The 15,908-nt window shown below is 34.2% G+C and overlaps 1 protein-coding gene across 1 annotated transcript in view; it reads right to left on the reverse strand.

Moving 5' to 3' along the window:
- Positions 1-15,908, reverse strand: part of TBC1D19 (TBC1 domain family member 19) — a 47,887-nt gene that overhangs the window by 18,844 nt on the left and 13,135 nt on the right. The window contains exons 5-11 of the mRNA XM_058837902.1: positions 10,375-10,449; positions 9,386-9,449; positions 8,400-8,446; positions 6,726-6,836; positions 5,837-5,909; positions 4,979-5,017; positions 2,427-2,539 (exon numbers count right to left, since the gene is read on the reverse strand). Coding sequence (XP_058693885.1) covers positions 2,427-2,539; positions 4,979-5,017; positions 5,837-5,909; positions 6,726-6,836; positions 8,400-8,446; positions 9,386-9,449; positions 10,375-10,449 — 522 coding nt within the window. The remainder of the gene's footprint in view (positions 1-2,426; positions 2,540-4,978; positions 5,018-5,836; positions 5,910-6,725; positions 6,837-8,399; positions 8,447-9,385; positions 9,450-10,374; positions 10,450-15,908) is intronic.

Below are 15,908 nucleotides of genomic sequence, written 5' to 3' on the forward strand. Positions count from 1 at the left end.
ATTCTCCTTTTACCAGAGATCTGTGAAATCTACTTGTAAAGTAGATCCTTTTCCAGCCAAAGATGATGACAGTCTGCTACTGTAACTGCTTTTTTGCTGTTTGAATGGTACAGTGGGGACCTTTGTCTACTGATCCTAATCTAAAAAACCATTCTGATAAGGCAGACACACATAATGTCCCATTATGAACTTACTACCTCACCTACTTAGTAATTTTTTAAACCTTGCAAACTACATTCCGTAAAACCTATAGCAAAGTAAAGCATTACTGATTTTTGCATGCTGGAATTTCCAGACTTAAGATTTTTCACCAATTAATTCAAAAAAATTAGAGGGGGAGAAAAAGCCTATCAGATAATGAACAAATTTCTTTCCTAAACACTGTTTCAGTAGCATGCAGAGAATAAACAATTGTGTAACACTGTGAACAGAAGGAAAAAAAATTAAACAGATTCTCAGTAAGTCTGTGCCATCCGTTTTGTGCAATGAGACAGACATCCCACAGGAAATAACTGTAATCCTGTGATTCAAGGTCATATGATTAAAATATATATACAGCAAATTGGACTGTTTATACAGACAATATTAACTATGACACTGTTCACCTTCAAATGTTTGTCTTTGCAACCTTAAAAAGGCTCTTTTAACACTGTTCCTCTAAAGTGTACCATTACAAATGAAAACTGAGAAACAATTCATTGTCAGGCAATGTGTTTATACATTTCTAAATAATCCTGCATTCTGAGCTCACAGTTTATCATTTTTATGATTACAATGTAGATTGTTAGTATCATCTCTTGCTTGGCTGTAAATTAACTTTATACAGAGGCTGAGCTTTACTGAATAAAATTTTCCAAACAAAAATATCAGATGCTAGCACACACACTGCTGCCCATACAAAACTCCCATAATGTTTCACATTAAAGAAAGGAAATTCAAAGTTCATGTGATTTAGAGACTCATACAGCTATAAACGTAATAGAGCCTAAATTGCAAATCAGAAATATTACAGCAAGGAATGTCTGTAAACAGACAACTCAACTCCAACAGAGAAACTGTTCACAAGAGGTAGAGAAAATAAGTGTCAGATAAATCCATAAAGTCTATATGAAATTCAGCAGATCATAAAACAGCTACATGCATATGGAAACTGCTTTGCTACATTTTATAAAAAATAAAGCCCTGTATTCAGTCTATGCAAGAAGAACATCTCAGGGTGTTAGCATTTTGGCAGCAGTCACAGCTCACTTCTGTGTAAGAAATATTAGTAAAAGCAATGCTTAAACTGAACCATAGATATTCAGCTTATAGCTGTGGTAACCGTCGTGCCATTCACCTGATTCATGGGCAGTCTGCTTGGTCTCACTCAGGAAATTGATCTTTTAAACACAATTCTATTTTTAGTACTCAAAGTCCATAAAACAACTTTAACTTAGATCCCAGGATAAAAAATGCTATGCAAAAATAGTCTTGGAAAAGAAGACAGAAGATTATGACAGTTGTTACATTAGAAGAACAGTTTCAGTTTTGCATGACAGAAAAACATTTACATGCACTTACCTCACAGCTTAAATTATTTACTTCAACATAATGTATCTTGTCCCAGCTTGATAGTTTCTGGTTTTTATGGGGACTGAGGGTGCATTTTGTATTTCACTGTTTTTCAATCCTTTCAACAGTCTCGAAGTGGTAGACTAATTTCCCAGTCTGCATCACTTTATCTACCCTTATCACTTTGTCTCAGTGTTACCATTACCATTTTCTAGCTACCTGCCCTCACCTTTCTAGAGTTCTTTCAGCATCATCACAAAGTATTGTCTCACCACTAACTCCCTGCACAATCTACTCAGTTCAGTCTCTTGGCTCTGTATCCTACAGAATGTCTCCTAAAATAAAATTTCTATTGCACTCAGTCTCAGAATGATGTATGAGTACATAGTTTTTCTTTTTCATCTATAGCTGAGAAATATAATTTGCTAAGTATGTAAAAAATTATCACAAGGTAAATTATCATGTACATATAAAAGCCTCACATCAAAGTTTCCCCAAATATGCGAAGACCAGAAAAAAGATATAACACATATTTTTATAAAATTTGGCAAAGATATGAGAGGTTGAATCTTCTCAGATCTTTTTTCTTGCCCCCTTCTAAAAATGTGAGCATCATATAGGAAAATCTCAGGAGACAGTCATACCAGTTGAATAATTTGTTCTACAGTACTTTGCTCACATATCTATTAAAAATTAGGAAGAGTGGCAAAGACTTCACCACAGCACAGAGCTTTTTAAATCATAAAATGTTTATCAGTTTCTGTGACAACTCAGTAGAGAATTTCTGTTTTGGAAAAAATATCAGTAGAAAATATCTGTTTGCACTTTTGTATTCCCACCTAGTCTTCACATTTTACTCTCCCTTTGCTACTTACCTCTGGCTGATTAGAAATGTTAAGAATGAGAGCCCACAGATCAGCTCGGAGTGCTGTTGGACATCCCTGACGAACATACTGCTGAGCTGCAGCACTGTCTTGCTCTGCTAAAACTGAAAGAACCAAAGCAGGTAAAAAGTTGATGTAGTGTAAGACTTCCATCAAATACCCTAATTTTTGACTTTAAAAGCTGGCTTACCATGCTGTAAGCATTAGCTAATAGGAAAATACTAAAAATACCTGTTTTTCACAGTGCAATTTTTAAGCAATTCCTTGGAAATTGGTATTGGTATTAATTGGTATTAATCAGCAAGGCTGTACCACATTCTGTCATAAAAGAGCACTTAGTATGTACACATGACTATATCAAGGCTAGTTGCAGCTACTAAATTGGCATCATGCAGAACAAGCAGCCATTTATAGCCACAAAATACTCCTGATTTAAATGAGTAGTATCTCAGTTCAAATAGGAGATTGCCATTCATTCTGGCTTTTTTTGTGCCTTCCTTCTTCTCATGTTAGCTATATGAGGATCTTCACAGATAACTGTGGCAAGAATTTTCCATTCCAGAGCGTACTGTCATATCCTCTCATTATTGGTATATTTACTCTAGAGGATAAAGACCTCAAAAGATGTTGGTTCACCTTTATATTGACATAAAACAAATACTCTACTGCTGACAGATTTGCTTATTTGGGTCATTGTTGTGAAAGGTTAGGCTACTCTGTCACACGGGCCTCATGCTGAATACAGTACTGTACATACTATAAAACAGATTATCTCGTTCCATACTTAAATCTAGAAACTTGAAAGGCATACACCGTTGGCTATTGTAATCTGGTAAAAGTGTTCCTCACCAAGGGTACGTGATTAACTGTACCCTTGTACTCAAAATGTCTTTCACAAAAGAGAGAGAGAGTTGGGAGAAATTTTTATGTTATTATCTAGATATTATATAGGTGTTCGACCGCTACTCGGAAGTTTCCAAATCTATATCCTCTAATTTTTCTGAAGTGTCTATGAAACAGCTTGCTTTTCTATATCTCACTGAATTTGATATTCATAATATCTGCTCTGATATGACTTAGAAGGATGAAGTTTGGAATTGAATATCTAATTGATTTTTCTTCCCTTCCTTTTTTGCTTAAATACTGAATAGATCAGCTTGCCAAATTTTTGTTTAACTTGCAGAGCTCTAACACAGACTTTTCTATGATCCTTTGCTCCTGCATGAAGAGGGCAAAAAAACCCCATTCCTACATTCTCCACAGAACTTCAGAAACACTGTGATTCATCCTGGCATCCATGAGTATTGACCTTAATATTTCTTACTGACATACAAAATATTTAAAAAAAGTTTTGGTATATACAAGATGGGTTTTACTAAACACAACAAAATAAAATCCTCAGACTTGGCAATACATCTAATATGAAAGCAAAATCAATACCTCAGTGGCAAACAGTCATAACTAACACCTACTAGAGCATGCAGCAGGATTCCCACTGAATGAAAAAGGATTTCAGTTTATGGTCAAGGCATTTAGCTTATATATTTACAAAACTTTTAGTCTTTGAATATAGGAAAAGCTAAGTCATTCTTCAGAATCAAGCTGCTTGGTATAGACAGGAGATGATGAATGTGAACAACAATGTGGAGTTGAATGAATGGCTCAGGAAGTCCAGAAAATATAGTTTATTTAGAAGAATGGGAAAAGAACAGAGAGGTGAAGAGTACCTAATGAGTTGTTCTTGGACTAGAAAACTGACAGTGAAGGATGGAAAGATGACAATAAAAGAAGTAAGAAAGAAAGATCATTGTTTTGTTACTGCAACAAAAAAAAAATAGGGTGGAGCACTTTTGGGACAGTATCCTGCCTATTTTTCCCTTTGATGCTAATATTCAGCAGGAATCAAAAGGGAAGTAATGAGTAAATAGTGGTAGATTTCAACCATTCCTTGTATGTTTCTTCTATAAGCAAACTTAAACTATTAAATTATTATTTCTTTTAACTTCCCCTTCCTTTTGTAGGTTATTTCTTAACCTATAAAAACAATCCTGGAAGTTTTCAGAAAAAGGAGTACAGAGAGACGAGAATATTCCATAGTGGCTAAGTACTGCAAGATTCTGCAATTGCAAATGATTATTAAAAAGACTATTCTGACACAAAGGCATAGATCTCATTACAGTAATGAGGACTTTGTGTGCAGAGAAGGGACTCCACAGAATTTTGATTTTCAGCTGAAAGTTAGTAGTGGAATAAGTTAAGTTGCCACCAAAAAAAATGTCTGTGTGCTTCATATTTTGTTTTTATTGAAATATCTGTGGAACTTTTTATGTGGTAGCTACTGGTAGACTGCAAATGTTTGCTTTTCTGTCCCTGTCTAAATGACAACAGTACTAGTGGCTGTCTATCTAAATTACAATGGTATTACTGATAATGCTTTGTGCTAGTCTAAGTTCTTAAAATTTTAAGAGGTACAAGCAAATACAAATTTACTAAATGCATTCTTAATTACTCACAGTTTATTACAGATAAAAGCAGATCCATACCTTTCTGGCCAACACGTACATGTTCATTTTCAAAGAACTCTAGAAAATAAAGATACAGGAAAGTATGGCAAAAAGTAAATGAAAAAGACACTCCAGCTGATAATGTATTTTGTATTTTTAGCACACATTACATTCAGTTGCTATTTACTGCCAACATCACTAAAAATAAACCTGCATCAGAGTCCAAGTCCTTTTTCAAAAACTAATTGTGTGTTTCAAAAATATGAATATCAAAGCAGCACTATATAACATAATTTCCAATTAGGCAAGTTTCAATTTAAAAAGAAAAATCATGTAATACAGCAGTGCTTTCCATTTTATGTGAAAAGACCATTTTAAAACCTCTTTCTACAGCAATAGATGCATACATGGAAAACCAGGAGAGATTATACACTATTGAAGTTACTGAATATTAATGTATGGATATGTCCTGTAATATTTTCTTGACAACAGTTATTTTAAATATGTTTGTGTGTGTATTTCTATGTATACTTGTGTACATACATACTTATATATATCTATGTGCCGATCTGTTAGCTGGACTAATATTTACTGATAATATATGTATTTCTGGAAACAGGCAGTGTGGTTCTCTAGATCCTAAAGTGTTCTAACGTATTGAAATTAACGTATTCTCTACTTAAGCTTATGACTTTAAATATTCTCCAAATCTGACTCTTCATATATGCAATATTTTCTATTATTAGCTATATTTTACTATGAAAATCACTACAATTATAGTTACAGAACAAATATTTATGGTTTTCTATGGGAAAAACACACAAATGTTTTGATAATTTTGAAGGATTCTACTCATTAGTGTTCTGTTTGAATGACTGGAGCATGGCATTAGCTTACCAGGAGGCACTTGTGCTGAATCATCAATACCTAGCTGTCCTATATTTAAGCTTAGTTCGCTAAAGTCTTCTTTCTGAAAAGGAAAAGAACAATAACAACGTAATTAATATGTTTAATTCTCTAAATCACTTGAGATTTCTTCTGAAAGGCTTAATGTGAATATTTTCTGAACCAAATTAAATTCTTCTAAATACATACATTTGAAATAGACTCTCACATAAATTCTTCCTCTAGTTTTAGTTATAAGCCCCAGTTTGCATGTCAAGTATGAGCTACACCTAGATGTAGTGAAGTGGTGAATGAAAGATCAGCTTAAGGACCTCTAATTCCCATCTCTTTCCCAACCCAGGTGAAAGTTTTTCTACTAGCATAAAATCTCCAAGAGCCTCATCACTGAAGCATTTAGAAAAACACTCCTATATAATACACTATTACTCAAACATTTCATTTACAACCTGAAAATAATGGGATTTAAAATTATATTGAGAAGAAAGTCAGAAGCTAACTCATTGTTAGGCTGCTGATCTTGTACACATCTGCAGAATTGAAATGTACTACAAATTTGAAGTTTCTTGTACAGAAGAAAAATTATTAAGTGAATAACATTACAAAAGGGTATTTTTGGCACAAATTAAACCTGTGTGGCATAAAATGAAAACTTCCCTACTGGCAGAAAATATACTGTTTACATTTTATTTTTCACTAAAAATGTTTTTTCACAGAACTTCTTTATGCTCTGTATTTCAACTACATACTTAGATTGATTTTCACTTTGAAAATGAGAAATTTTTGATGATACTAATATTCCTTTTTATTTGTTAGAATTATTTTCATTGGTAACAACAAATAACTATTATAGAAACCTCTTATAAGAAAAAAATATACTTACCAATTCTGGAATATCTTTAACTTTTAAGGGAACCTGAATTAGTCCCAGATGATTTCTGAAACTAGGTTGCTCTCCATTTTCATAATTTGGGTTTCGAAGATTCATTAGTACCTTAAAAATTATAGCTCTGTCATTTCTTGCTTACATTCAGAACTCTTCTCAACATTATCAGCATTACAAACAGTACACTCAGCATAAAATAATTTTCCACAGCTCATTTATATAGATGCAGATTATCAAATAATATCTCAACATTTTCGAAATCAAAAAGTATTGAAATTTTTAAGGAAGCTAACATAGTCTACTTTGAAAAGTCAGCTCAATAAAAAAGCAGAAATAATTTTTATTATATGCAATTAAGTGCTGGCTACATAGTAATGTCTTGACTAAAATTTACTTCCTCATTTAAGCTATGCCAACAATATATTTGTGATGGCTACAGTATCCAGGATATTCTTCAGTATTACTTTTCTCTTAAAGAATTTTTATCCATCTTCTTACACTGGAAGTCTTAAACAGCTTCCAATAAAAGTGCTACATAATTTGCTACTAAAGTAATTCCTTACTAAATAACAACATATCAAAATACCTTCTTTGATATAAGAAAAAGAAATTACAGAATTGAAAATGTAAAGCAAATATAATTTAAAGGACAAGGAATCATGTCAAGGTAAATAACTGAGATAAATAAAGGAATTTACAGTCTCTTACGTACTGTTATTCCAAGGTATAGATTTTGATATGATGTTGAACTGCAAAGATTCTTTCTAACATGAATTTCCAGCTGCCATGAAATTCTTTCATAACATCATACCTCTACAATTCTCACTCTTGTAAGTATTCTAAGACCATATAATCTCACTGTCAGACTTGTTAATTTAAAGAAACTGCAAACTCTGGAAAGAAAACAGTATAGAAGAAAAAGAGAGTGATCATGAGGATCACTGAATAAAGCTAAAAAAAGGACAAATTTATTTACAGATCAAAGATTAAAAATACATCATGGCTGTTAGTACAATGATGGAAAACAAAATAAATAGAACATTTTCAACATTATTTTGATTAACTGAACAAAAGGACTAGTATGTAATAAGTACTGTTTTACTATGACGTTCTGTGCTTGAGTCATAGAAAATGATGAATAATACTGACATTTAAGACTTGAAAGATTCCACAGTCACCATTTTTTTTAATGGTTCAGATTGATTACATACAAAAGCCCTGAAATTCCACACAGTCCTATTTCCTGTTTGATTTTTCATAACCTTCCTAGATGACCTGCAATTTCAACTGCATATGAATCTGCAATCTACTATCAAACAGTCTATTAGCTTCACATATTATGATTTATGAGCTTAATATATTGGAATCTAAAATGTAAAATGTTTTACAAAATCAGTCGGCAATCACTCTCCAAGGAAAAAAATTTGGGTCCAGACTATGCTTTAGAGAAGTTTATCACAGGTACAATTTAAAATTGCAGTTTAAAAAAAAAAGGGACAATAGCATTTTGTTTTGTAAACCAAACATGGATTCAGAAAAACCATGCCAAATTTCACTTCCTATGAATGACAGCTAGTATGAAATATACTTAGAAATTATTTTTCCCACTTCATATAAAATAACTATACTGGATATAAGCCAACGGCTGAGTATTGTTTTATGGAGACTTACCTCAAGAAAATCTTTAGGCGCATAAACAGGCCGGAAAAGACTTAGATCTGAAGTAAGATTTCAATGACACTGTGTTAAAACCAAAACATCAAAAAACCATGTGCCTTATCTATAACACAATCTAGAAATTTAAATAACAGATTAAAGATCAAAATAACATCATCACAAATATCATTGCAACAACTACCATATATTCTGTCATGATTATGCTACTGATAATGCCTTATTTTTGTAAGCCTCAGATAAATGGAGGGTGTTCTTCAAGGTCCCTTCCAGACCAAACCATTCTATGATTCTATGAAGTGAACAGTAGTCACAGGAAGCTTTTACTTAATCCTCATAAGTGTTTAGACATTGAATCATTCTTAGACTTAGGAAAGATATGATTTTCAAAAGCAGGATATTTTTTAACAGCTTAGATTACTGAATTATACGTACTGTTGTCAAATGAAAACTGGGGAGCAGTACTAAAAAATTCCATGAAAAGTGTTTTCCATCAGAGAGGTGGTAGTGTGATACAAACCAGCTCCTCTGCAAAACCCTTTTTAAGGAACTTGGCTATGAATTAACATGAGAGTTAGCCTTGCTCTCCCAAAGTATATCACTGATTATTCTGTGAAAGAGATGTTTTTATCTTTTGTCAAGTAAACATCTGAGCTTAATTATCCATAGTTCTGAACATTTTCTGTTAGCCTGAGTTTACAATAAGAGGAGCTGTGTCCTAGTTGAATAAATTTCTAAGGTGCTGGAATATGAAGTATTATACACTAACCTCTCAGTAATGATTTAATGTTAGTATAATAACTTGAAACAAAATAACAATGAAATAAATATTTATTTAGGCATAATGACACATTACCAATGAAAGAAAGATCAAAATCAATTTGCCTTGAACAGATTAGATTAAGCTTTGACTGGTAAGTAAAACGTGCATGCTACCGTTCAATGTGCAAAAATTTAATGCATATAAATTTAGTTGACCTTACCTGGCTCATCAGTTCCCATTTCATTCCATTTACTAAGCAGTTCTTTTTGTTCATTTACAGGCCTCTGAAAGGCACAAAAAAGTGTATCTTCTTTTTTTTAACAGAATGAATAAAAAAATGCCTATTCCAAATAGGTATTGATTTCAACTATACATTAATGTAATGTTTTACAAAACAGCAATACAAACTTATTTGCTTACAAATCATCCCTAGCCTGAAGATACATTACACTGTAGAAAGCCCAAGTTCCAGTTCCCGGAAGGAAAGAAGCCCAGTAAATAGTTTCAGATGTTTAGTAATGAATGAGGGATATTTAGTTCTCAGTTTCTTGTCACTGGAGATTTACTGCCAATTCCATAGAGCTGTTGGACTCTATCAAATACCTGTCCCTGGCAGTCATGAAAACCAAATATAGTCTCATCTTTAGCTCATGATGTACCATAGAGGTTCTGCCACCTATCATAAAGGTATAACAGGAGAATAGACAAAACATTCTAATTTTACTCCCTAATTCCAAGATCTTTAAAATCAAAGCCTCTATATTAATAATAAAAAAAAGCCAAAAAAACAGACCAGAATGAATGACAAAAAAAATCAGCAGTGTACCAGTATCTCCCTCTCCTCGTGCACCAGTTCAACTACAGCTTTCTTTGCGCACAAAGCACATCTGTATTGCACACAGACTGCACACAAAATACTCTGTTAAGAGCAATGAACACAGTAATTAGCTTTCCAACACGCTGCTCCCTCAAGAGGATAATTACTGTAACAGCAAAGAGGAAAATCTACGCAGAGCCTTCATCTTCTCCCAAGTTGAGCTGATGCATTCATTGCCACTATCTCTGAAAATTATTCTGCATTATTTAGATACTGGACCTGCAGCTCTTCATAACCATGTCTAAAATGAAGATTACATTACAAGTGTGCAAGACGAGGCTTAATTTCGGAGAAAATGTCAGTTTGAAAGTAGAAAATTATCAATGCATTACCTTCTGTGCTAGTGGGATATTGAGCTCTGTGCACATGCTGTTCAGACTTTTCAGAATTCGCTTCTCCCAACTTCCCTAAAACACACACAAAAGACAAATAATAAGGAATTTATTTTTCCTGAAAATTGAATTTACTAGGTAATAACAAGCAATTTTTTGAAGTCAGATATATATGAAAGGATAGCAAGAGTCACTTACTGACATCTGCAAATACATGAAGGGAATATTTACATGCTTCTTTGCATGGAAACAATAGATCAAACAGATTTCATTCTTTACAACACAAAAAAAGAACCAGAAAACTTAGTAGTTCATATTTCAGATCTTTAAAAAAACATGTATTTCACAATTACTGATCTTTTATATATGCTTAATGATCAAGCTTCTTTATAGATAAACATTTAACAAATTTTTCAAACAATTATGAAAGGTCAAGCAACTGTGCATAGCAAATACCTTCTCCACTTTGGGGCCTGAAGAGACTGGCACTCTTGCTCCACAAAAAGTATCTTAGATGTTGTCAGAAATTAAGTTAGAAATCTGGTATTCTGTAATGCTTAAAAAAATAGTTCTTCTAACGCAATGCACAGGAAATTGCTCTCTAGCCAGAGAAAACCTGAAGTAGACAATACCTCAGTGGCCAATAGACAGCTTAAAAAGCAACCAGATTCTTCTGACAATTGCATTAGGCTTCAATAGTGCCTATTCCATGGCTAATTCCTCTGAAGTTAATGCCAATTAGTCTTGACTTCCTTGTCAATGCACTTACTACTTTGTTTCTGTGACTAGAGCACCACTGGTGGGTTTTATACTTAATTTAGTTTTCTGTGGATGACAAGCCAGACCTCAATCACAGTAATGCGAAGACTCCTCTTAATTTCATTTAGTTCTATTTATTACTTGTAATTTGCTCTAGACACAAATTTTACAACAGTTAGTTACTTTTTAACCACGCTCCTCAAAATTCTGTCCAAAAGAGGCTGCATTTTATTTGACAGGAAGCAAATGAAGGGAAGGGCAAATGTTCAATTGTTCTCTTAAAAAGAAAAATTAAAAATCTTGTCTATAATTGTTTCATTTTAGCTTTCATTTACAAGCTCACTTACAAGATCCTCTCATACTTTTTTCCATCAAAAAAATAGCTTTCACCAGAAATTTTTCTTCACAATCAAATCATCCCTTCACTTTCTTTTGCATAAACAAAACATTGAGATCTGAGATTTGAGTTTTGACTATAAGGAATTTTTTCCAAAGTGCATATTTTCTATCATGCTCTGTATAATACTTTTCCTTAACTGTATTATCATATTTAAATTCCTTTTAAGTGCTGCAGTTACACACCACCATGCCACAAACTGGTTCATCTCTCACAAAACGGTATCATCGAGCATTTACTATTTTGCTAAGAAGTGAGGTTTTGTTGCTAGAGAAATTAGAAGTGAGAGAGCATGAACATTACTAGGCCATAGAGGATAAGAAAGTGGAAATGGAGAATACACAGGTAGTAGTAGCAAAACCAAAGTTAAATGCTTTTGGTAAAAGCATGGTCTCGATTAGATGGCCCAGCCTCTTGTCCAGTCAAATCCTAAGTGTCCAATGTTGTCTCCCTAAGAAGATTATTCTAATGGCTGATTGCCCCCTATGTGAAAAATTTTCTCTTCTGTCCAATCAGAATCTCCCCAGGAGTACCTGTTACCATGTACCCATTACTTCTCATCTCTTCCATGTGATTCTTTGTGAAAAGGAGTCCCCATTTTCTCTTGCTGCCACTCTTTAAGTTCTGGAACAAGTTCTCTCCTAAGCCTCCATTTCTCAAGACTGAACAAGTTCTCTCAGCCTTTCCTCACGTGCCAGGCTTCCCAGTTCTTTGAACATCTCTGTGGACCTTCTCTGGACCCTCTCCAGTCTGTCCACATCCTTTATTGTACAGTGGGGACCAAAACAGAACACAGTACTCCAGATGTGACAGGTGTTAAGTGGAGTGGGATAATGACTTCTTTATCTCTGTTGGCGATGCCCACATTGACGCAACCCAGCATCCTGTTGCCTTTCTTTGCTGCAGCAGCACGCTGTCCACCCACATGGAGCTTGCTGTCCACCAGGTCCTTCAGGTTCATTTCCTTCAGGCTGCTCCCCAGCCAGGTAGATCCAAGCCTGTGCTAGACTCCTGGATTGTTTTCCCACATGCCAGACTTCACATTTCTGCTTGTACATCATAAGGCTCTTGTTATCCTACTCTTCCAGCATATCCAAGTTTTTCTGCACAGTGACTCTCCCTTCTGAAGTGGCCACTTCTCCAATCGGTTTGGTACCATTGGCACCATCACATCATGATACCACCAAAATTAAAGGGGAACAGGTTGGGGGGGCATAGCAAAGATATGCTTAAAGACACAAAAGCTACAAAAGAAGAAGAGACAGATGGCAGTTTTGCAAGACCAAGAACCATCTAATGCCAAAGAGCAATGGAGGTCAACACACTTGGTCTGACTTAAACTGCCACACCAGACATTAATCACTTACTGCACTTATTGCAACATGTTGGTAATAAACCATTTATACACAGTCATAAACTGTGACATAATTCAGCTTTCAAGACCCTTTTGAATATTCAAAGATATTCAAATAAATGCAAAAAAGACAAAACTGAAGTGAGGGTTATACAGCCTTTCCAAGCAAGATACCGTGCCCTCTCTCCAGGACAGCAGTCACCTGAAGTAAGCAGAAGCCAAATGCACTGTTCTTGACAGAAATAAATGGCAGAGGCAGAGCTCATAAAGTCATTTTATTGGTGGGAACAATACATTTAACAAGATGATTCCTCTAGATTTATAAAGAAATTCAATACTAAGAAAACACACTACTGGGATTGCTATGGTTACAATTATTCAGTAAAAAGGCTGAAGCTGAGGAAGGTAGTACTGCAATTTGGAAACTATTTCACAGCATCACAGAATGGTCTCCAATACCTAAACACACCACCTGGAGGGGGTGAGAAGGATTATTAACAAGGACATGTAGTGATAGGACAAGGGGGAATGGATTTAAACAAAGGGTAGGTTTAGATGAGATATGAGGAAGACATTCTTTACTGTGAGGGTGGTGAGACATTGAACACGTTTCCCAGAGTAGTTGTGGATGCCCCATGCCTGAAAGTGTTCAAGGACAGGTTGGATGGTGCTCTGAGCAACCTGATCTAGTGGGCGGTATCCTTGCAAGGGAATGTTGAAACCAGATCTTTAAGGTCCTTTCCAACCTCAACCATTCTATCATCCTGTGACTTACAGCACTACGACTCATTGCTATTAGGGCTCTATCCTTCAGTAGAAACCTGGTTTTCTTTCAAGGCAGGAAAAAGAAAGCAATATAAAAACTTCAGTCTGCCATCTATGAGAAAACAGAACCAATGTGAGGAGAAAAAGGGTTAACTATGAACATTTTAATACCTACTCTAGAAAAAATACTAATATCATTTTAATCACTGATTCAAAGTCATTCCAGTAACTATCAGAGATGTTTTTCTGGGAGTAGTACTCTTACTTCCAGAATTTTGAAGTAGAGCAAAATTAAGATAGAAAAGGATAAAGAAATTGTCAACAAACTTATAACAATGGAAACAGCATCTTAAATGGTGACTGTATCTAATAAAAATAGAATGAGACAAATATGATTTATATGGACAATTTTTTTCTATGAGGACAAATTTTGATGATAGCATCAAAATATTTTTTCCAACAGCTGTGATGCTAAATGAAAATAAAGTAAAAATTTAAAAAAAATCTACCTACAAATAAAAAAATCCCCCGGTCTTTACTGTCAAAATGTTAATTAGAGTTTCAATACCTGTGGAAGCAAATTAAGTTTTCACTTTTTTCTCTCTCCCAAAAGGTATTAGAAACCTGTATACTTGTATTTTAGCTATTTTCAAGTATTTTAAACAAACAAAATAATTAAAACACTGACTTTGTAAGCTTTTAACATTATTTATTCATCTTTAATCAAGAAGAGTAACAAAACCTAGTTGTCATTCAATTGCTCTGATTATGCTTGTTTTCTTACAGGGCTATTATCTGCAGTGATAAATATGTGCCATCTTGAAAATCAAACACTAGCGTGTATCTCAGTGGTTTTAGAAAAGATAATGTTAGTTCTCTAACTGTGCATTTATTACTATTTCACAACTACCCTAATTTACCAGTATTTTTCTATGGAAAGGATTCACAAATCTTCATCAAGAAGCTGTATTTCAAGAAAGGGTTTAAAAGACTATCTACTGGTTTGTCTGGGATAGAGTTAACTTTCTTCATAGTAGCAGGTATGGTGCTTTCTTTTGGATTTGTGACCAAAAAGGTGTTGATAACACACCAATGTTTTAGCTATTGCTGCGAAGTGCATATATAGCTTCAAGGTCTTCTCTAATGCTTGCCAATGGCAAGGACGCTGGGAATGCACAAGAAATTGGGAGGAGAAAGAGCTAGGACACCTGACTCCTAATGGGCAACGAGATATCTTAAACCATACAAGATCATGTTCCAAATAAAGAAGCTGGGACAAAAGTTGCCTGATGATGGAAAGAATGAATGTATTCCTATTTTGCTTTGTTGACATGTGTAGATTTTGCCTTGCCAATTAAACTGTCTTTGTAACATGATTTCTCACTTTTGCCCTTTTGATTCTCTACTTTTCCTGAGGCAAAGTGAGTGAGTGGCTGAGCTGCCTACCAGGGTTAACCCACCCAGAGGACATGGATGACTAATTCTCTTTGAAATAGGGAATCAAATTTTGAAACTAGCAGACAGGACTTCTTCTGCTCATTTTTAAACCACTGGAATAACAGGCCTTTCTACATACGGCTAAAAACACTACAAGTATTACATACACTTTTGTAAAATAATAACCCAAGAAACTGGTTCAGACAAACATGCATATAGATATGGTGGTTTTTGCATTAATAAACTAATGAGAGTAATTCTTTTCACGCAGCAAATTGTGGCATTACATTTCACACCACACAATTGATTAAAGCCCCAAATCCTAAAGATGGAAACTCAGGACAAAGAGATAAGACTTAAGGGAATAAACAACAATATGATTGTAAAAGTAACACAATTTGTTGAATATTCTGTAAAAGAATACTGCAATGAATTTCTAGGCACAGCACAGTTAAATACACTTTTATCTCTACCTATGTTTTGGTTAGATCATATTCTTGAAGCTTGTTAATTTTTTTTACATTTTTATAGGGATTTTTTTTTGTTTATTTCAAATGGCATATATTAGGAAAAAAAAAAAAAATAAAACAAAGCAAAAGTATTTTTTCCTGACACCAAAAATCCTCATTTAACCTTTACAGTCCAGTTTCTCTTATTCTCCTTCAATATGCCTTAAGCTCCTTAGCTCTCTATTTTTCATCTTCCTTTCACATTTCTTAGAACTAAATATATCTCTTCTTTCTGAAGATCTTGCTATCTCTGCAGCCTGTTATCTTTCATCATGTAACTGCATGTATCCCTTAAAAAAAATGTTTTTGTAAC

Source organism: Poecile atricapillus, chromosome 4, assembly GCF_030490865.1.
Source record: "Poecile atricapillus isolate bPoeAtr1 chromosome 4, bPoeAtr1.hap1, whole genome shotgun sequence".
Taxonomy (NCBI): domain Eukaryota; kingdom Metazoa; phylum Chordata; class Aves; order Passeriformes; family Paridae; genus Poecile; species Poecile atricapillus.